The sequence below is a fragment of the Salmo trutta genome, chromosome 14 (genome assembly GCF_901001165.1).
Source record: "Salmo trutta chromosome 14, fSalTru1.1, whole genome shotgun sequence".
Taxonomy (NCBI): Eukaryota; Metazoa; Chordata; class Actinopteri; order Salmoniformes; family Salmonidae; genus Salmo; species Salmo trutta.
Window position 1 is genome coordinate 61,888,660 of NC_042970.1, and position 23,251 is coordinate 61,911,910.

A 23,251-nucleotide genomic window follows, 5' to 3' on the forward strand; every position below is an offset into this window, starting at 1 on the left:
CCAAACATGTTTTTTAATTGTGTCAAGAACAGTGTTGACACCTTGTAGTCATTCATTTTGTTGCTTTATTTCAACACAGGTGAAGACCAACGTCAATGGACTTGGAGATGACAGGCAGGGCAAACAGACGATGACTGCCAAGCCCTATAAATCAAAAGACAACTCACAGAACTACATTCACATAAACATCCATTCTGCAGAGGTCAAAATCGAAGATCGACTCAAAGTAGACCTAAGCCTCGGCAGCAGTCCTGCGGCCCAACATCCCAAACACGAGATAACCTGCCTGGTGTGTACCAGTCAACTTTAATCACTTAGACTGGTGCATTTGACCAAGCTGTGGTGCATTGGTTGGCAACATTACAGGGTAAAAATGCTGCATGGTATGTATCGTGTGGTATGTAAAAAAAAAAAGATATATACACTACCGTTCAAATGTTTGGGGTCACTTAGAAATGTCCTTGTTTTTGAAAGAAAAGCACATTTTTTGCCCATTAAAATAACATCAAATTGATCAGAAATACAGTGTAGACATTGTTAATGTTGTAAATTACTTTTGTAGCTGGAAATGCCAGATTTTTAATGGAATATCTACATAGGCATACAGAGGCCCATTATCAGCAACAATCACTCCTGTGTTCCATTGGCACATTATGTTAACAAATCCAAGTTAATCATTTCAAAAGGCTAATTGATCATTAGAAAACCCTTTTGCAAATATGTTAGCACAGCTGAAAACTGTTGTTCTGATTAAAGAAGCAATAAAACTGGCCTTCTTTAGACTAGTTGAGCATCTGGAGCATCAGCATTTGTGGGTTCGATTACAGGCTCAAAATGGCCAGACCTTTCTTCTGAAGTCTATACTTGTTCAATAAATAGTATCCGCAAAACACCAGTCTCAACGTCAACAGTGAATAGGCGACTCCGGGATGCTGGCCTTCTAGGCAGAGTTCCTCTATCCAGTGTCTGTGTTATTTTGCCCATCTTAATCTTTTATTTTTATTGGCCAGTCTGAGATATGGCTTTTTCTTTGCAACTCTGCCAAGAAGGCCAGCACCCTGGAGTCGCCTCTTCACTGTTGACGTTGAGACTGGTGTTTTGTGGGTACTATTTATTGAAGCTGCCAGTTGAGGACTAGACACTCTAATGTACTTGTCCTCTTGCTCAGTTGTGCACCAAGGCCTCCCACTCTGTTCCTTACTTAAAACCTCTTACATCTAGACGTTCCGCTAGCGGAACACCTGCTCCAATATCCAATGATGGGCGTGGCGCGAAATACAAACTCCTCGAAAATCCCAAAACTTCAATTTTTCAAACATATGACTATTTTACAGCATTTTAAAGACAAGACTCTCCTTTATCTAACCACACTGTCCGATTTCAAAAAGGCTTTACAACGAAAGCAAAACATTAGATTATGTCAGGAGAGTACCCAGCCAGAAATAATCAGACACCCATTTTTCAAGCTAGCATATAATGTCACAAAAAACAAAACCACAGCTAAATGCAGCACTAACCTTTGATGGTCTTCATCAGATGACACTCCTAGGACATTATGTTATACAATACATGCATGTTTTGTTCAATCAAGTTCATATTTATATCAAAAAACAGCTTTTTACATTAGCATGTGACTAGCATGTGACTAGCATTCCCACCGAACACTTCCGGTGAATTTACTAAATTACTCACGATAAACGTTCACAAAATACATAACAATTATTTTAAGAATTATAGATACAGAACTCCTTTATGCAATCGCGGAGTCAGATTTTAAAATAGTTTTTTGGTGAAAGCACATTTTGCAATATTCTGAGTAGATAGCTCGCCATCACGGGCTAGCTAATTTGACACCCACCAAGTTTGGTACTCACCAAACTCAGATTTACTATAAGAAAAATTGGATTACCTTTGCTGTTCTTCGTCAGAATGCACTCCCAGGACTTCTACTTCAACAACAAATGTTGGTTTGGTTCCAAATAATCCATAGTTATTTTTTTGTTCGTTTTGTTCGTGCGTTCAAGACACTATCCGAAGGGTAATGAAGGGTGATGTGCGGACGCGTATCGTGACAAAAAATATCAAAATATTCCATTACCGTACTTCGAAGCATGTCAAACGCTGTTTAAAATAAATTTTTATGTGATTTTTCTAGTAAAATAGCGATAATATTCCGACCGGGAGTCGTTGTTTTCGTTCAAAGACTGATAATTTAAAATGGACTCTTCACGTGCACGCGGGCACCCGTCTCATTGTTCTCAGATCGACCACTTACCAAATGCGCTACTGTTTTTCAGCCATGGGCTGCAAAGTCATCATTCAACGTTCTGGCGCCTTCTGAGAGCCTATGGGAGCCTTAGAAAATGTCACGTTACAGCAGAGATCCTTTGTTTTGGATAGAGATGACAAAGAAGGCCAAGAAATGGTCAGACAGGGTACTTCCTGTACAGAATCTTCTCAGGTTTTGGCCTGCCATTTGAGTTCTGTTATACTCACAGACACCATTCAAACAGTTTTAGAAACTTGAGTGTTTTCTATCCAAAGCTACTAATTATATGCATATTCTAGTTTCTGGGCAGGAGTAATAACCAGATTAAATCGGGTACGTTTTTTATCCGGCCGTGAAAATACTGCCCCCTATCCATAACAAGTTAAACCGGGAACTCTCTGACTCCACCCATCACTGGCTGGCACTCTTTTCCAGTTAGTGCCAGTTTGTCCTCCCCGTAGAGATGAATACTGACAAGTCTCTGTGTTCACAGATCTTGAGCAAAGGACAGCTCATTTCCTCCCAAAGGTTAGAGTGGAAGAATGGACAAGGACTGGTGGCACATTCTCTGACGGTGAACAAGGATATGATCCCTTCCTTCCGGATTGTGGCATATTACCATGTGGGCCAGAAAGAGGTTGTGTCTGACTCTGTGTGGGTCGACGTCAAGGATACGTGCATGGGATCGGTAAGAATGTTGCCTCACTGTACAGAACCCATCGTCTAGTGGTTACACATGGCTCTAGTCACATCTACCACTCTCCACCGGAGTTTGGGGTTCAATCCCTGTGTTCAACCTTTCTACTGTTATACCCATTTGCCCATCGCCCCCTCTTAAAACTGTTGCCTTGCTGTGTTAGTATTTCTATGTGAGGTATTGTATTCAAGACTTCTCAAACATTACCTCTGTCTGTGTCCCACAGCTAAAAGTGGATGCTGTCAGTCCCAGTGTTAGTTATGCACCTGGGGAAGAAGTCACCCTGTCTGTCATTGGTGATTCAGAGGCCAGGGTGGGACTTGTGGCTGTGGATAAAGGGGTCTACATCTTGAATGACAAAAACCAACTTACTCAGACTAAGGTGAAGAACTGCAGACTGAACATACCCTACTTCTGCCACCTAATTAATAAGACTCTGAGTCTTCTCATCTAAATTGTCCATAATTGTTTATTTATTGATGTTAGTCCATACCTACAGTGGGGTCCGAAATGATTGACATGCTTGAAAAAGATACGCAATAATGACTGTATAAAAGAAATACTTAGTTATATTGCATGTTCCCAAAAATGTGGAAATTCTATTATTTAATACTATTACAATTGCTCAGAGAAAGAGATTTTGTTTAACAACTAATAAAAATAAGGTAGAGTTAAAAAAAAATTGACACCACTAAAGATTCTTATCAATAAAGTAGTCAAAAGTTTAGTATTTGGTCCCATATTCCTAGCACGCAATGACTACATCAAGCTTGTGACTCTACACACTTGTTGGATGCATTTGCAGTTCGTTTTGGTTGTGTTTCAGATTATTTTGTGCCCAATAGAAATGAATGGTAAATAGTGTATTGTGTCCTTTTAGAATAAAATATGTTTTTAAACACTTCTACATTAATGTGGATGCCACCATGATTAAGGACAGTCCTGAATGAATCGTGAATAATGATGATGAGAGGGTCCAAGATGATACCCCCCAAGACATGCTAACCTCCCCTGTTATTGGAACTTCAAATGCAAGCTTGATGTAGTCATTGTGTACTAGCAATATGCGACCAAATGCAACAAATGTTGACAACTGTATTTATAAGAATCTTTAGGGGTGTCAGTAATTTTGACATCCACCCTTTTTTAGAATAAATGAATTACTTGTTAAACAATATCTCTTTCTCAGAGAAATGTATTAGCATAAAATAATATAATTTCCCAATTTTGGAGCGTACAATAGTTGATTTATAATTTTATACAGTCATTGTTGCTAATCTTTATCAATGGTGTCAATAATCTCAGACCCCATGGAATGTATTTCATGTGGGTATAAAAATGTGACGTGTTTTTTAAAAAAAAAGCCATGTGGGTACAGTGCATTCGGAAGGTATTCAGACCCCTTGACTTTTTCCACATTTTGCTACGTTACAGCCTTATTCTAAAATGGATTAAATTGTTTTTCCCCCTCATCTGTCACGAATTTCGTCGTGGTGTTGAAGGGAGGACCAAAATGCAGCGGGAATGTAGATACTCATTCTTTTTTAATGAAAATACGTAAAGCATCCACAGAAAAATAACAAAACAATAAACAGTACTCACGACTAGACAGTGTAGCAGGCTCAATAAACGCAGTGCTCACAAACAATTACCCACAAACACACAGACAAACACACCCTACTAATATAGGACTCCCAATCAAAGGCAACACAACACACCTGCCTTCAATTGGGAGTCCCATCCCAATTAACTCTACATAGAACAACCCAACCTAGACAGAACATACAAAACACAACTCCTTCTGCCACGCCCTGACCAAAACTTATACACTTACTCCCTCTGCTGGTCAGGACGTGACATTACCCCCCCCCTAAAGGTGCAGACCCCGAATGCACCTTCAAAAGAAAAACACAGAAAACCCAAAACAAACCGAAAAATCCCCCTAACTACAGGGAGGGAAGGGAGGGTGGCTGCCGTCAACGACGGCACTGTGCTACACCCCCCCTCCCCAACCCACCTATGTTGGAGGCGGCTCAGGTGCGGGACATGGACTCCGCTCCACCCTCGTCGTCGCCCACTTCGGTAGCGCCCCTGGCTGCTCCGGAAGACTAGTAGGCGCACCTGACTTCGCCCGACTGGCGGGCGACTCTTGCCGTGACCGGCTGGCGGGCCACTCTGGCTGATCCTGGCCGGCGGGCCACTCTGGCTGATCCTGGCCGGCGGGCCACTCTGGCTGATCCTGGCCGGCGGGCCACTCTGGCAGCTCCGGGCAGTCGGGGCCACTCTGGCAGCTCCGGGCAGTCGGGGCCACTCTGGCAGCTCCGGGCAGTCGGGGCCACTCTGGCAGCTCCGGGCAGTCGGGCCACTCTGGCAGCTCCGGGCAGTCGGGCCACTCTGGCAGCTCCGGGCAGTCGGGCCACTCTGGCAGCTCCGGGCAGTCGGGCCACTCTGGCAGCCCCGGGCAGACTGGCCACTCTGGCAGCTCCTGACTAGTGGGCGGCTCTGGCGACTCTTGACTGACGGGCAGCTCTGGCGACTCTTGACTGACGGGCAGCTCTGGCGACTCTTGACTGACGGGCAGCTCTGGCGACTCTTGACTGACGGGCAGCTCTGGCGACTCCTGACTGGCGGGGCTGGACTGACACACTAAAAGCCTTGTGCGTGGGGCTGGTACTGGATGTGCCAGTCTGGGCACACGCATCTTCGGGCTAGTGCGGGGAGCGGGAACAGGCTGAACAGGACTAGGCTGACTACTGGGAAGCTTGGTCCGGGTTGCTGGTATTGGTCGTGCTAGACTGGAGGTACTCCTTTCCGGGATAGCACGAGAGGCAGGAACCGGAAAGACTGGGCCATGGAGGCGCGCAGGTGGCCGTGATCGCACCGCCTGCACAACCCATCCTGGCTGGATGGGACTAGTAGCCCTGCACAAGCGGGGTGCTGGTGCAGGGCGGACTGGGCTGTGCGTGCGTATAGGCGAGATAGTGCGCACCTCAGCGAAACACGGCTCTCTCCACCTCCTACGCTCCTCCATGTACTCACGGGTAGCTGGCTTATGGTTCCTCCTAGACTTAGCCAAACTACCCGTGTGCCCCCCCCTAAAAAAATCTTGTGGGTGCCTCTCCGGCTTCCTCGCCAGCGCGTTCATGGCTTCAAAACGCCGCCTCTCAGCCTTCGCTTCCTCGATCTCCTCCCGTGGGCGACGGTATTCCCCAGCCTGATGCCAAGGTCCAGCCCCGTCCAAAATCTCCTCCCAAGTCCATCTCTCCCCATAGTCCATATACTTAGCGTGCCGCTCCTCTCTCCGCTGCTTGGTCTTGATTTGGTGGGTAATTCTGTCACGAATTTCGTTGTGGTGTTGAAGGGAGGACCAAAATGCAGCGGGAATGTAGATACTCATTATTTTTTAATGAAAATACGTAAAGCATCCACAGAAAAATAACAAAACAATAAACAGTACTCACGACTAGACAGTGTAGCAGGCTCAATAAACGCAGTGCTCACAAACAATTACCCACAAACACACAGACAAACACACCCTACTAATATAGGACTCCCAATCAAAGGCAACACAACACACCTGCCTTCAATTGGGAGTCCCATCCCAATTAACTCTACATAGAACAACCCAACCTAGACAGAACATACAAAACACAACTCCTTCTGCCACGCCCTGACCAAAACTTATACACTTACTCCCTCTGCTGGTCAGGACGTGACATCATCAATCTACACACAATACCCCACAATGACAAAGCAAAAATATATTTTTAAGCATTTTTGGCATATTTAGATATATAAAAAAATGAAATATCACATTTACATAAGTATTCAGACCCTTTACTCAGTGCTTTGTTGAAGCACCTTTAGCAGAAATTACAGGCTTGAGTCTTGTTGGGTATGACACTATAAGCTTGGCACACCTGTATTTGGGGAGTTTCTCCTATTCTTCTCTGAAGATCCTCTCAAGCTCTGTAAGGTTGGATGGGGAGAGTCGCTGCACAGCTTTTTTCAGGTCTCTCCAGAGATTTTAGATCAGGTTCAAGTCCGGACTCTGGCTGGGCCACTCAAGGACATTCAGAGACTTGTCCCGAAGCCACTCCTGCGTTGTCTTGCCTGTGTGCTTAGGGTCCTTGTCCTGTTGGAAGGTGAACCTTCACCCCAGTCTGAGGTCCTGAGCGCACTGGAGCAGATTTTCATCAAGGGTCTCTTTGTAGTTTGCTCCGTTAATCTTTCCCTTGATCCTGACTAGTCTCCCAGTCCCTGCCGCTGAAAAACATCCCCACAGCATGATGCTGCCACCACCATGCTTCACCATAGGGATGGTGCCAGCTTTCCTCCAGACGTGATGCTTGGCGTTCAGGCCAAAGGGTTCAATCTTGGTTTCATCAGACCAGAGACTCTTCTTTCTCATGGTATGAGAGTCTTTTAGGTGACTTTTAGTAAACTCCAAGCTGGCTGTCATGTGCCTTTTACTGAGGAGTGGCTTCTGTCTGTCCACTCTACCATAAAGGTCTGCTTGGTGAAGTGCTGCAGAGATGGTTGTCCTTCTGGAAGTTTCTCCCATCTCCACAGAGAAATTCTGGAGCTCTGTCAATGACCATTGGGTTCTTGATTTTTTCCCGGACCAAGGCCTTTCTCCCCCGATTGCTCAATTAGGCTGGGCGGCCAGCTCCATGAAGAGTCTTGGTGGTTCTAAACTTCTTCCATTTAAGAATGATGGAAGCCACTGTGTTCTTGGGGACCTTCAATGCTGCAGACAATTTTTTGGTACCTTTCCCCAGATCTGTGCCTCGACACAATCCTGTCTCGAAGCTCTACGGACAATTCCTTCGAACTCATGGCTTGGTATTTGCTCTGACATGCACTGTCAACTATGGAATATTATGTAGACAGGTGTGTGTCTTTCCAAATCATGTTCAATCAATTACATTTGCCACAGGTGGACATCTCATCATCTCAAGGATGAGCAATAGAAACAGGATGCACCTGAGCTCAATTTCGAGTCTCATAGCAAAGGGTCTGAATAGTTACAGAAGTTTACATACACTTAGGTTGGAGTCATTGAAACTCATTTTTCTACCACTCCGCAAATTTCTTGTTAACAAAGTATAGTTTTGGCAAGTCGGTTAGGACATCTACTTTGTGCATGACACAAGTAATTTTTCCAACAATTGTTTACAGACAGATTATTTAACTTATAATTCACTGTATCACAATTCCACTGTGTCAGAAGTTTACATACACTAAGTTGACTGTGCCTTTAAACAGCTTGGCAAATTCCAGAAAATGATGTCATGGCTTTAGGAGCTTCTGATAAGCTAATTGACATCATTTGAGTCAATTGGAGGTGTACCTTTGGATGTATTTCAAGGCCTGCCTTCAAACTCAGTGCCTCTTTGCTTGACATCATGGGAAAATCAAAAGAATTCAGCTAAGACCTCAGAAAGAAATTGTAGACCTCCACAAGTCTGGTTCATCCTTGGGAGCAATTTCCAAACGCCTGAAGGTACCACGTTCATCTGTACAAAAAATTGTACGCAGGTATAAACACCATGGGACCACGCAGCCGTCATACCGCTCAGGAAGGAGACGTGTTCTGTCTCCTAGAGAAGAATGTACTTTGGTGAGAAAAGTGCAAATCAATCCAGGAACAACAGCAAAGGACCTTGTGAAGATGCTGGAGAAAACAGGTACAAAAGTATCTATATCCACAGTAAAACAAGTCCTATATCGACATAACCTGAAAGAACGCTCAGCAAGGAAGAAGCCACTGCTCCAAAACCGCCATAAAAAAGCCTGACTACGGTTTGCAACTGCACATGGGGACAAAGATCGTACTTTTTGGAGAAATGTCCTCTGATCTGATGAAACAAAAATAGAACTGTTTTGCCATAATGACCATCGTTGTGTTTGGAGGAAAAAGGGGGAGGCTTGCAAGCCGAAGAACACCATCCCAACCATGAAGCACGGAGGTGTCAGCATCATGTTGTGGGGGTGCTTTGCTGCAGGAGGGACTGGTGCACTTCACAAAATAGATGGCATCATTAGGGAGGTAAATTGTCGCTATATTAAAGCAACATCTCAAGACATCAGTCAGGAAGTTAAAGCTTGGTCGCAAATGGGTCTTCCAAATGGACAATGACCCCAAGCATACTTCCAAAGTTGTGGCAAAATGGCTTAAGGACAACGAAGTCAAGGTATTGGAGTGGCCATCACAAAGCCCTGACCTCAATCACATGGAAATTTGTGGGCAGAACTGAAAATGCATGTGCGAGCAAGGAGGCCTACAAACCTGACTCAGTTACACCAGCTCTGTCAGGAGGAATGGGCCAAAATTCACCCAACTTATTGTTGGAAGCTTGTGGAAGGCTACTCGAAACATTTGACCCAAGTTAAACAATTTAAAGGCAATGCTACCAAATACTAATTGAGTGTATGTAAACTTCTGACCCACTGGGAATGTGATGAAAGAAATAAAAGCTGAAATAAATCACCCTCTCTACTATTATTCTGACATGTCACATTCTTAAAATAAAGTGGTGATCCTAAACGATCTAAGACTAGGATTAAATGTCAGGAATTGTGAAAAACGTAGTTTAAATGTAGTTGGCTAAGGTGTATGTAAACCTCCGACTTCAACTGTATGTGAATACGTTTTTTTGCAAAAAAATATATATTCACTTTTCCATCATGTTGTGAGTAGATTGACGAGGATTTAAAAAAATAGTCCTATTTAGGATTAAAACGTAACAAAATGTAACGTAATAAAATGTGGGAAAAGGGAATGGCCAGAATACTTTCCGAATGCACTGTATTTAACAAAGTTCTGCTCAAATGAATTTACGAGGGAATTCAACTAGGAGAATCTTCAAATAAAAACAAATTGCTAAATGGGTTTTTGATAGATGCAACATTTCCATTTGTACTATGTCCTCTTAGACTGAAATAAATTTGGACCAAACAAAAGATTGTGCCCTACTTGCCCACCAACACTTGGGAATGTATTCGGACTTAGCTGATTTGTGTGTATGTGTGTTTTTGGTTTTACTATCCTTGTGCGGACCAGAAGCGGACCAGAAGTCCTCACAAGGATAGTAAAATAGGAACGTTTGGACAAGTGTGGACATTTCGCCGGTCGCCACAAGGAAAATGGCTATTTTAGGCTTAGGGGTTAGGGTTAGAATTAGGGTTAGAGGTTTAGGTTTAGGGTTAAGTGTACGGTTGGGTTCGGGAAAATAGGATTATGAATGCAAATCAATTGTTTTGTCCTCACAAGAATAGGTGTGTGTGTGTGTGTGTGTGTGTGTGTGTGTGTGTGTGTGTGTGTGTGTGTGTGTGTACATGGCATTGGTATGTGCATGAATCCATCCTTAGATCTGGGACTTAATAGAGAAACATGACACAGGCTGCACTGCAGGGAGTGGAATGGACAGTATGGGGGTTTTCTACGATGCTGGGCTGGTGTTTGCATCCAGCGGTGCAGGGGACACCCCTCAGAGGACAGGTATGTGAAGCCCAAGTATAAGGCCTCTATATAAAAGCTGAAATACACATTCAGGCCTGCCTAGTCTTGCGTGGCCAGCCTTCCAAATTCCTATCTCGTTCACTTGACTATTGGAAGTCAGGCGAACTTCACATTTGGATTTTTAGTTTGAATGGGAACGGTCGGAGTCAATTGCATTCAGCGCTCGGATTTGTTTGCCTTAGTAGAGGCAATTTTTCGTAATTTTTTCTTGTTTTGTCCGTGTCTCTGTTTTAGTAGCCTATGCGGCATTTGTTTTCTATCTTATGCACGCTAGCTTGCTGCAAGTCAGAGGTATTTTTTTTTAACTCAATGTCTCTTTGGAACTGCACCCATTCAAAATACTTTATTGGTTTGATAGAGGCAATGTGTCACTACCCACTGGGCACAAACTGGTTGAATCAACGTTGTTCAACATAATTTGTCAAAAAACTGTTCGCTGCTCTGGCACCCCAATGGTGGAACAAGCTCCCTCACGATGCCAGGACAGCGGAGTCAATCACCACCTTCCGGAGACACCTGAAACCCCACCTCTTTAAGGAATACCTGGGATAGGATAAAGTAATCCTTCTACCCCCCCCCCACAAAAAAAAAAGATATAGATGTACTATTGTAAAGTGGTTGTTCCACTGGATATCATAAGGTGAATGCACCAATTTGTAAGTCGCTCTGGATAAGAGCGTCTGCTAAATGACGTAAATGAAAATGAAAAACATATTGTGACATTGAATCTATGTGGAAAATAAATTGGATTTGAAAAAAGTCTAACTTTTGGAAAAAGGGAAGGGAACTGTTGTTTTGAGGGTGAAATTTCAACCACAGGATTATGTCATCATGGTAACCAAATTTCATCATCGACAAACCTTTGTACCTTTTAAAACAATGTCAGATCTTCAACGTTATATCCAGTATCAGAAAAAAAACTATAGGCTGGGCAAAACTAAATAGATTCACTGTTGCTATTGATATCAGGTATGAAGGTAAGACCCAGATGCAGACCACGTCAAATAAACAATAGTTTAATATTCCAACAGGGGCAGGCAATAGACAGGTCAAGGCAGGCAGGGGTCAGTAAACCAGAGGTGGGGCAATGGTACTGGGTGGTAGGCAGGCTCAGGGTAAGGCAGAGGTCGGTAATCCAGAGGAGGGCAAATGTAAAGGTCGGCAGGCAGGCTCAGGGTCAGACAGAGTGGTCAGGGCTCGGAGTCAGGACAGGCAAGGGTCAAAACCAGGAGGGCGAGAAAAGCTGGGACCACTGCGTCTCCCGGCCCTGTTTTCAGATACCCCAGCTGAGTGCCATCGCCAGGCACGAGGTGGGAAGGATGGTCTCGGGCTCCGGGGTTGAGACAGAACGTTGAGACAGAACAGCCCCCACTCCGACATCCGACGCATCGGCCTCCACCACGAACTGACAGGAAGGGTCCGGATGAACCAGGATCGAAGCCATGGTGAAGTGGTGTTTAAGGTCCCGGAACGCCCGATCCACGGCCGTGAACCGCGTGAACGGAACCTTGGTAGTGGTGAGGGCAGATAGGGGGAGGCCAGGGTGCTGTAACCCCAGATAAAGCTGCGATAAAAGTTGGCGAACTCCAGGAAGCATTGCAGCTGCACCCTGGACGTACTGGCAACAGACAAACAGAAACACAGGTATAAATACACAGGGGATAATGGGGAAGATGGGCGACACCTGGAGGGGGTGGTGACAATCACAAAAACAGGTGAAACAGATCAGGGTGTGACAATCGAAGTCATTCCAATGGGTTGGTTTAACCTGTTGGGGCTAGGGGGCAGTATTTGCACGGCCTGATAAAAAACGTACCCGATTTAAACTGGTTACTGCTCTTGCCCAGAAACTATGCATATAATTAGTAGATTTGGATAGAGAACATTCTAAAGTTTCTAAAACGTTTTGAATGGTGTCTGTGAGTATAACAGAACTCATATGGCAGGCCAAAACCTGAGAAGAATACAAATACCTCAAAAATGCTATAACTTCAATTTCTCAAACATATGACTATTTTACACCATTTTAAAGACAAGACTCTCGTTAATCTAACCACATTGTCCGATTTCAAAAAGGCTTTACAGCGAAAGCAAAACATCAGATTATGTCAGGAGAGTACCCTGCCAAAAATAATCACACAGCCATTTTCAAAGCAAGCATATATGTCACAAAAACCAAAACCACAGCTAAATGCAGCACTAACCTTTGATGATCTTCATCAGATGACACTCCTAGGACATTATGTTATACAATACATGCATGTTTTGTTCAATCAAGTTCATATTTATATCAAAAAACACCTTTTTACATTAACATGTGATGTTCAGAACTAGCATACCCAGCGAAAACTTCCGGTGAATTTACTAAATTACTCATGATAAACGTTCACAAAATACATAACAAATATTTTAAGAATTATAGATACAGAACTCCTTTATGCAATCGCGGTGTCAGATTTTATAATGGCTTTTCGGCGAAAGCACATTTTGCAATATTCTGAGTACATAGCTCGGCCATCACGGCTAGCTATTTTGACACCCACCAAGTTTGGGCCAACCTAAACTCAGAATTACTATTAGAAAAATTGGATAACCTTTGCTGTTCTTCGTCAGAATGCACTCCCAGGACTTCTACTTCAACAACAAATGTTGTTTTGGTTCCAAATAATCCATAGTTATATTGAAATAGCTCCATTTTGTTCGTGCGTTCAGGTCACTATCCGAAGGGTGACGCGCGAGTGCATTTCGTGAAAAAAAAATTCAAAATATTCCATTGCCGCACTCAGAAGCATGTCAAACGCTGTTTAAAATCAATTTTTATGCGATTTTTCTCGTAAAATAGCGATAATATTCCAACCGGGCAACGTTGTATTCATTCAAAGGCTGAAAGAAAAAAATGGAGTAGTCTCGTGAACGCGCATCTCAGTGTCACTGTCCCCAGGCTGACCACTCACAAATTCTGCTGCTGTTCTTTGCCCAGAGACAGCAGACACCCCATTCCACTTTCTGGCGGCTTTAGAGAGCCAATGGAAGCCTTAGAAAATGTCACGTTACAGCACAGATGCTGTATTTTCGATAGAGATGCAACAGAAGGACAACAAATTGTCAGACAGGGCACTTCCTGTATGGAATCTTCTCAGGTTTTGACCTGCCATATGAGTTTTGTTATACTCACAGACACCATTCTAACAGTTTTAGAAACTTTAGAGTGTTTTCTATCCAAATCTACTAATTATATGCATATTCTCGTTTCTGGGCAAGAGTAGTAACCAGTTTAAATCGGGTACGTTTTTTATCCGGCCATGCAAATATTGCCCCCTAGCCCCAATAGGTTAATAGGTCTTTGGAGCTCTTCACATTGCTGTAATAATCTGCGCAGAATCTCAAATTGCGTTAATCACTTGGACCATGTACTTTTAATATAATCTCAACTGCAATACAGATGATTTGGTTCTGCTATTAGATGAAGCACAGTGATGACACATTAATCCTTTGTATAAATAAACAAAATATCTGACATTGTATTCCCATTTCAACTTTGCTGTGCTTGTAGATGGTTGAAAGCGTAGAGATAGACATTTGGGTGACAACTAAACCAAAACTCTGATGTTGTTTTTCCATTGGAATTTGGTTATGATTTTAGATGGTTGAAAGCATAGTGATAGCACATTAGAAATTCTGCTGTCGGCTGTTTTTTTGAGTGGGTGAATATAGGTTGTAATTTCATTGATCAATGCTAGCAATTTACTTCGAACTGCACACTGTCATGTGGGTCGTATAAAGGGGACCAAGGCGCAGCGGGTAAAGTGCTCATCTTCTTAATTTATTTAAAGAAAACACTTAAACAATATAAACAAACGACGAAAAACAGTTCCATAAGGCTCCCAGGCTATACAGAAAATAACCACCCACAAAACACAAGTGAAACAAACACAACTAAATATGGCCTCCAATTAGAGACAACGACAACCAGCTGCCTCTATTTGGAGGTCCTAGCAAAAAAACTAAAATAGAAATAGAAAACTAGACTTAAACATAGAATAGAAAACATATAACCTAAACCAAAAACACCAAAACACACAAATCAAACACCCTCTGCCACGCCCTGACCATACTACAATGACAAATAACCCCTTTTACTGGTCAGGACGTGACACACACAGAGAAATAAAAATGGTATCCTTGAGTTAATCTGAAAATTGACAATCTTGCAATCTCTTTAACCTGATCTGAATGTGTGCAAAATATGTGTTGGCCGAAAACCATAGGCAGTCAGCTTACTTCTACTTCTGACCTCATAAGGGTTGATACCTTGGTTGGCCACGTAGAGTTATCATTTCTAGACACTTTGTAAAAGTCTTACAACGTAGCAAAAAGATGCCAATGACTACTAAGCGTTTGTTTTCGGACACACAGAACACCTGCTCACTCATCCGTACACTGATACATCACACTCTTTCTCTTCATTGAGGCCTCCTTTCACTTTTTTTCACGTTTTTGTTTAGCCTGGCTTTGTTTTGACTACTGTTTCTTTTCTTCATTTCTACAATTGTAACGTGACTTTGGTTCTTCGCAAAGCGCTATATAATCCCATGTATTATTATTATTGTTATTATTACTTAAGTTATAATATTATTACTTAAGTTATAAAATACACTATTGGCAATATCACATTTTAGACAGTTTTAGCCAGTTATCAGCTGGTGTATCATATTTTACTTCACCATAGTATCTTCATTCTCACTGTGGAATTTGGTTGATGTAGGCCTAAAACATGTGTCCTTAATATTGCCTTGTCAAGTCTCCCAGGCAGGTTTTGTGTATTGAAATCCGTCTTCTTCTTTGTGTGCTTTAGTCTCCAGCTGCCCTGTCAACTCAAGGAGACGACGAGCAGTGACTATAAATGATGTCGTAACCACACTGGGTAGGACAAGAGTTTCTCTGCTTGTGATGCCTGATCATAAAACTGCATGTTTTTGTTTTAACCATGTACATATGTATTTATTTATTAGTAGAACTTAGTACTTCTTTCTTACCAAACAGACATCTGTTGCAAGGATGTCAAATAGTGTTTTATTGTTTATGTTTTCAACCTCTGGGAATGAGAACCAATTGCGAAATAGGAAGACTGCTGTCCAGATTGGCCACTAAACAAACTTCAAATGATGTTCAGTTTTTTTTTCTTTAATTATATTCCTTTAAAATTCCTTTAACTCTCAGCACTGGGTTTCCCTAAAGGTTTTGCCTTTGCCTGCGATAATGCAGAATCTCACTGGTAATGCACTTCTCTCTGTCCTAGCGAGCCAGTACACAGGCCTGGAGAGACAGTGCTGCATGGACGGTATGAGGAAGAACATTCTAGATTACACGTGCGAGCGGCGTGCCCAATACATCAGCGATGGAACAGAGTGTGTGGAAGCCTTCCTGAAATGTTGTAGAGAAATGGCCACCAAACGTGAAGAGGCCAAGACTGACCAGCTCATATTAGCCCGCAGTAAGTGAAACAACTGTAGTGGACTGGAATTGTCATTTCTAAAATTGCACACTATGTAAATCCAGTGTGATAAACTAAACCAGAGTGTGAATGTATAAAATATGCTGGTATTCCCTTCTGTGTAAAAGGGAAATACATTAACAGTAATGGGAACTGTCTGACATTCTGTCACTCTTGGTAAGGTGAAGAAGAGGATGACGATTTTGAAAGTTTTGACAACATCATTTCCCGTTCCTTCTTCCCTGAGAGTTGGCTATGGAATGAGGAGAGTCTGCCGCAGTGTCCTGACAATAAGCAGTGGTAAGAGAAGTATTTATTGAGATCGTTCAATGCACCACAGTAAAATGCCTTCTAATACATATTCCTTTTCCCATGTAATGAAAATCCTACATATTTTCTTTCTCTTTTTACCATTTAGTCCTGCGCATAACAAAAAAATTACCTTACCGGGTTCCATCACCAGCTGGCAGATCACTGCCATTGGCCTGTCCAAAACACATGGTACTCTCACTTATTTGTGCCCCTCTTTCTATATTGGTGGCTACTCTTTCTACATCTTCCATCTTATGGCAACTCTCTTGCTCAATAGGAATCTGTGTGTCTGAACCCCTCACGCTAATTGTTTGGAAGAACTTCTTCCTTGATCTGAAGTTGCCCTACTCTGCCGTACGCAATGAGCAGCTGGAAATCAAAGCCATTCTTCACAACTACAGGGAGACCGCTATAACCGTAAGCTTATTGTCATTTAAAGGCAGGCAGGCAACCCAGACCGTGTTGAGTTGAACCTGCAGATGCAGGTAGTATACAGAGTAAACTGCTAGATTGCCCAAACATTTCATTCTAAAATCAGCATGACCTCTTCTGTGCCTTATTATTATTATTATTATTATTATTATTGTTATACCATTCAGTGTGGTACTTATCTGATTAGATGCACGGTGATGTGACTATCCCCTTTCCACCTTAATGGCAGGTCCGTGTAGAACTGAGGGAGACATCAGACGTGTGCAGCTCTGCCAGCAAGAAGGGGAGGTATATTGTTACTGTTGTGGTGGACCCAAGGTCCACACGAAGTGTCCCCTTTGTCATCATCCCCATGAAGCTGGGCCTCCATACCATCGAGGTGAAGGCCTCTGTCCGAGATTGGGGTGGTCGCGACGGTGTTAAGAAGGAGCTACGTGTGGTGGTAAGGCAAACCATCGCTTCTTAACAGATGTAACTACCCTGAGGATGATATGGAATTTATATATGAACATGTGTCGATCAGTGTGAATCTGATTGATTGAGTCTGAAATCCCAGTCCTCAAAAAATGAGGGCATCCATCTTGCAATTATGCTAAGAGGTAAAACCTGGAAAGGAGTAGAAGGCGCTCAACCAATTTCAGATGAGGTGCCGCATAAAAAAAGAAACGGTCCAATTGTAACCAATAAGGCGGGATTCTTTGGGCCAACATAGGGAAGGGGCCCTTGCCCTTCACAGAAACATCCTGTAGTCAATGTAGCCATTTCCAAATGTCTAAGTTATTGAAACAAGGTTTTGACTTCTCATTTAGAATGTGACCTTTCCCAACCTATCCGAGGTGCAGGTTGGCTTTATTTGGTGCCATCCATGTAACCAACTACACTGTAAGAAGAACACTAAATAATTAGTGTTGCTAGAAAAAAAGGAAGTTCCCTTGTCACTGAAATCACTTGTCTTTATGATAAGATGGCAAAGTAGAAAGCTCCCAATATCTGACACAATGGGTCTGCCTGTCCAGGCCCTTGTGGATCTTCAGTTACGTGTAGAAGAGGGGGATGTTGGACATACAGGAATGCTCTCTCATCAGTGATTTACTGCTTCCACCAATGTCTCCTTTACCCCTTTTTTGTGATATCCAATTGGTAGTTACGATCTTGTCTCATCGCTGAAACTCCCCAATGGGCTGGGGAGAGGCAAAGGTCGAGTCATGCGTCCTCCGAAACATGAACTGCCAAGCCGTGCTGCTTCTTAACACACTGCTCGCTTAACCCAGAAGCCAGCCGCACCATTCAACTCATAACTGAGGTCAGCTTGCAGGCACCTGGCCCGCCACAAGGAGATGCTAGAGCACAATGAGCCAAGGAAAGACCTCCGGCCAAACCCTCCCCTAACCTGGACGACACTGGGCCAATTGTGTGCTGCCCTATGGAGTTCCCAGCCGGCTGTAACACAGCCTGGGATCGAACCCAGACTGTAGAGGCACCTCAGCACTTCGATGCAGTGGCTTTGACCGCTCCGCCACTCGGGAGGCACACCGATGTCTCCTTGTTCAGTTTGTTGTTGGTTGAGGTGGGGTCGGAGGACAATGGCCTGTATGAATTGAAGTCTGACAATTGTCTTTTGTATTCAACAATATAATTGCCAGTATCCATAATCACTGTCGCCCGCCCTGGTCCACTTGATGAAAATATTGAGTGTAGAATCTGCCTGTAGTTTGTTCAGGGACAGATTTTTGTTTTTTGTTTTGTTTATTCTGCTCCCACCAGACTTTACCTCGTCTTCAACAAGGTATTCATGGGTTTGAATTGAATCTCTTCAATTCAAATCACTTGTGGGGAAAAAAAACACAATCTGGTAGTGCTGAACATTTTCTGGTCAATAGAAATGTTAGTCAATAATAGGTGTTTTGGAACAAAATATGAATCTTGATTAAGAAGGAAGATTTCAGCTGGTGTGAGGTGCTTTTGGAAGAGGTTGACTTTTGGCTTGTCTGGTGTTGTACTGGTGCGTCATACAGTGTCAGCAAATACAGTGAGCTCTCCTTTAAAAATATACCTAATGGGACTCCTTGTACTAAGATCCGATGGTCCATGAAACCATTGTCCTCATTTTTGATACCAAAGTAATGTGACGGTTCTTGAACCTTGTGGCGGATGTTGAATCTCGAATCTTTGGTAACTGGAAAGCCCAGCTATTTTACTGTGATTCCAGACTATTCCCATAAGAAGTAGGCCTATTTGCTGTTAAAGTAAATACATTATCGCCCCTATTTGGATAACCTAGGCCACCAGGTGAATTATTGTAATTCAAGCAAAAAACATATATGTTGAGTTGATTACTATTCATTCTAACAATGACAGGCCGAAGGGGTGCTGACAAGGCTTCAGGTGAAGAAAGTGGAACTGGATCCCGCCAAACACGGTGAGTGTATGGTAGCATATACAGATGTAGATAATCTATAGTTCCAGTGACAGTGCAACGAAGGGTAACACTGATGAGTATCATGATGGTTGATAATATACATTTTCCTCTCTTAATATGCAAGTCAAATTGTATGGCTCTACCTGTAGGTGAGATTGAATGGAAAAACTCGTAACAACTGTTTACATCATTTGCTCTCTCTGTCTTTGTCGCTGTCTTTCTCCGGTTAAAAGGGGGGACGGATACTGTGCTTGTTAGGAGTGATGCACTGACTAACCAGGTTCCAAATACACCTGCCAGAACACACATAAGTGTGACAGGTGAGACGGAATGATCTGACACACATGGACCATTTAGAAATGTACTACGAACACATGTTAACAACATTAGTTGAATAAGCTGGAGTTGCCCTAGGCTCACTAGCTTCATATTGGTTCACAAAGCTAGAGGACCACTGAGTAGCAAATGTATCTGCCATGGCTATTAAGATCATCAGTAGTCTATAGAATAAAACATTGTGTGGAGCTTCGGAAGCTTACACTATTAGAAAAAGCGTTCTTCAGCCTCTGGGGAAAGGGTTCTAACCTGGAACCAAAAAGGGTTATTTTATGGCGACAGCCGAAGAACCCTTTTAGGTTCTAGATAGCGACTTTTTTTATGAGAGTGTAGTGTAGGGATAAGTCGAGATCAGTAATAATGCTGTTGTAGTGTAGGGATAAGTTGAGATCAGTAATAATGCTGTTGTAGTGAAGGGATAAGTTGAAATCAGTAATAATGCTGTTGTAGTGTAGGGATAAGTTGAGATCTGTAATAATGCTGTTGTGGTGTAGGGATAAGTTGAGATCTGTAATAATGCTGTTGTAGTGTAGGGATAAGTTGAGATCAGTAATAATGCTGTTGTAGTGAAGGGATAAGTTGAAATCAGTAATAATGCTGTTGTAGTGTAGGGATAAGTTGAGATCTGTAATAATGCTGTTGTGGTGTAGGGATAAGTTGAGATCTGTAATAATGCTGTTGTAGTGTAGTTCTATTAGATCCATGGCATTCTTTATAGGTTAAGTTAAATAAATGTAAAAAAATTAATAAAAAGAAACTGTCTTTGTCATGTTGTCACTGACCATTGACTAATTCATATTCCAGTTATTATTATGTTTAATTGTATGCATTTATAATGTTTTAACGTCTGCATTTATATATGTTTTACTATCTGCATCTTTTCAGGTGAGCAGTTGGCCAGCACGATAGAGGCAGCTATCAGTGGTTCACCCCTGGGCGACCTCCTTAGACAACCAGGTGGCTGTGGGGAGCAGAACATGATAGGCATGACTTTACCTCTCATTGCCACACATTACCTGGACACGACCAAACAGTGGGATAAGGTGGGATTAGAACGCAGAAATGAAGCAGTCAAATACATTCAAAGAGGTGAGAAAGTTATGAATTCGACATTTTAGTTTTGCATTTACAGTTGCACGCCTCCCAGAGAGGATGGCATTGATTGGAAGTAAACACATTATAGTTATGCTATAGGCCTAATATTACAGTGCAGTTTTAACAAGTCATGTTTTTGTTTCTCACATTTTTTTGTTTTTGTTTCTCACATGTTTTTGTTTCTCACAAAAAGAAGTAGTTAGATTTTTGAATTTTGTTATTTTTCTGCTTGAACAGATCAGGCGTGGGTTTCCTAGCCTTTGTAGCGAATTTGGTACTTTATCTTTGTAGCGAATTTGGTACTTTATCTTTCGACAATCAGTGATGTAGGGGTAAATTAAAATGGGTGGGTAAATGCTGATCGTCGTTCGGGATGAGTAACGCTCCCTATATTTTCAAAATAAGTGTGTTCACTTCCACTACACAACTATCGACAACCCAGACTGAACGCTACTCGTACAAAAGAAAATTGCTTCATTTGTTGACGTTTGTTTGTAAACGCACAGAAGATTGCCCGTTAAACATAGATTTTTATCATTGTTACTCTCTCGCTGCTTTGTGATTGAGTTGTGGAGTGAAATAACATAGCATGTTAGCTACAAAGGCTTTGGGAAACTCACCACACTGCCTGTGGTGTTATCAGTACAAGTTTTTTCTTATCAGCACAAGGCCAATCAGCTTTGATTATCTTCATGGTTCATGGTTTTCTTTTGTTATTATCAAGGTTATGATCAGGAACTGGCCTATCGGAAAAAAGATGGATCATATGCTGCCTTTGATCATGAGCGTAGTGGTACCTGGTGAGCTACACCTTCCCCCACTCCCTCTCAATACCAGGGACACAACATTAGATGTACATCATATAGGCCTAGGTTTACTGTATGTTAAAGCAACAGTCTGCGATTGGTGCGTCCATTTTTTTAAACGAAATTAATGACATTGCCATTGATTCTTCAAGAATTTAACAGCTGTTTTACCCCATTAGAACCCAAAATATAAGCACATTTTTACTAAAATGTTTGTAAATTTTTTTTACTGTTTTTGATCTCATGAATGGTCAGTCCTTGCATCCACTGTATGTAACGCCATTTGAGTCTTTGCGTGTCAAAAAGATAGACGTCAAATAACACTATTTGACGTGTCAAATAACACGATGACGAGGATGTCGATTAACTCCGCACCTCTCTGATTCAGAGGGGCTGGGTTAAATGTGGCAGACACATTTCAGTTGAATGCGTTCAGTTGTACAACTTACTAGGTATCCCCCTTTCCTTTTCCCTTTCACAACTCTGTCTGCGAATTTGAGAGTGGTCAGTCCTTGCATCCCTCAGCTGTTTACCAAAATAAGTAACAGGGCAGCCTTTTTATTATTTTTCGAATTACATACTGCATCTTTAACTGAATTGTACAGTACCCCCCTGAATTATTGGCACCCTAGGTAAATATGAACAAAAAAGGATGTGAAAAAATGTCATTTTTGTTAATCAGATTGATTTTATACTCTAAATATCATATGACTATAACCTCGAATTGTTAAACATCTAAAATTGTAAAAAAAATAATAATTGTCATCAAGAAATTATTATTATATTCAAAAACATGCGTGTCACCATTATTGGCAGCCCTAGAAATTCTTATGAACATGAAGTTAATCTGAGTCTTTGGGAACTCTTAAGTGGTCCATGAATACCTGTTTGACTGGGGTATGAATATGAGGTGACACCAGGCTAAACTCCCTTAGTCATCCATCAACATGGGAAAGGCCAGAGTACACATAAATGAAATGAGACAAAAGGTTGTTGACCTTAACAAATCAGGCAATGTCTATAAAATAGATAGCTAAATGCCTGAAAATACCCATCTCCTCTATTAGAGCAATAGTTCAGAAATGTAAAACAACTGGATCTGTGATGAGCCTGCCTGGAAGAGGATGCAAGTGTATTTTGCCCCCACGCACAGTGAGAAAGATAGTTCAAGTGGCACAACAATCTCCAAAGATCACAGTTAGAGAATTGGAGAAGTTGGTTTCATCTTGGGGTCACCAAGTCTCCAAAACTACAATTAGATGCCACCTTCATGCCAACAAATTATTTGTAAGAGTTGCCAGAAGAACACCACTGCTGTCACCAAACCACACATTTATGCACCTGGAGTTTGCTAAATGTCATTGGAACCACATTTGATTGGAACCAGGTGCTATGGTCAGACGAGAGTAAAATAGAGCTTTTTGGCAACAAACACCAGAGGTGGGTTTGGTGTAAAACGAGCCATGGTCATGCAGAAAATAACCTAATCCCCACTGTGAAGTATAGTGGTGGATCTGTGATGTTGTGAGACTGTTTGACTTCCAAAGGCCCTGGGAACCTTGTTAGGAGACATGGCATCATGGACTCCATCAAGTACCAGGAGATTTTAGTCCAAAACCTGTCTGCCTCTGCCAGGAGTCTAAAACTTGGTCGTCATTGGGTCTTCCAGCAGGACAACGATCCAAAGCATACCTCCAAATCCACACAAAAATGGTTCACTGACCATAGAATCAAGCTTTTGCAATGGCCATCCCAGTCCCCTGACCTAAACCAAATTGAAAACCTGTGCGGTGAGCTGAAGAGCAGAGTCCACAAGCAAGGACCAAGGACTCTGAAGGATCTGGAGAGTTTTTCTATGGAGAAATG

General features: G+C 42.4%; 1 protein-coding gene across 1 annotated transcript in view; it reads left to right on the top strand.

Annotated features, from left to right (window-relative positions):
* LOC115208541 (complement C3) overlaps window positions 1–23,251 on the top strand; it is a 54,960-nt gene that overhangs the window by 11,168 nt on the left and 20,541 nt on the right. Inside the window, exons 12-25 of the mRNA XM_029776671.1 lie at window positions 80–289; window positions 2,763–2,957; window positions 3,193–3,348; window positions 10,341–10,470; window positions 15,347–15,415; window positions 15,791–15,985; window positions 16,168–16,285; window positions 16,404–16,486; window positions 16,575–16,714; window positions 16,959–17,171; window positions 19,088–19,148; window positions 19,382–19,468; window positions 20,370–20,573; window positions 21,304–21,379. Coding sequence (XP_029632531.1) covers window positions 80–289; window positions 2,763–2,957; window positions 3,193–3,348; window positions 10,341–10,470; window positions 15,347–15,415; window positions 15,791–15,985; window positions 16,168–16,285; window positions 16,404–16,486; window positions 16,575–16,714; window positions 16,959–17,171; window positions 19,088–19,148; window positions 19,382–19,468; window positions 20,370–20,573; window positions 21,304–21,379 — 1,937 coding nt within the window. The remainder of the gene's footprint in view (window positions 1–79; window positions 290–2,762; window positions 2,958–3,192; window positions 3,349–10,340; window positions 10,471–15,346; window positions 15,416–15,790; window positions 15,986–16,167; window positions 16,286–16,403; window positions 16,487–16,574; window positions 16,715–16,958; window positions 17,172–19,087; window positions 19,149–19,381; window positions 19,469–20,369; window positions 20,574–21,303; window positions 21,380–23,251) is intronic.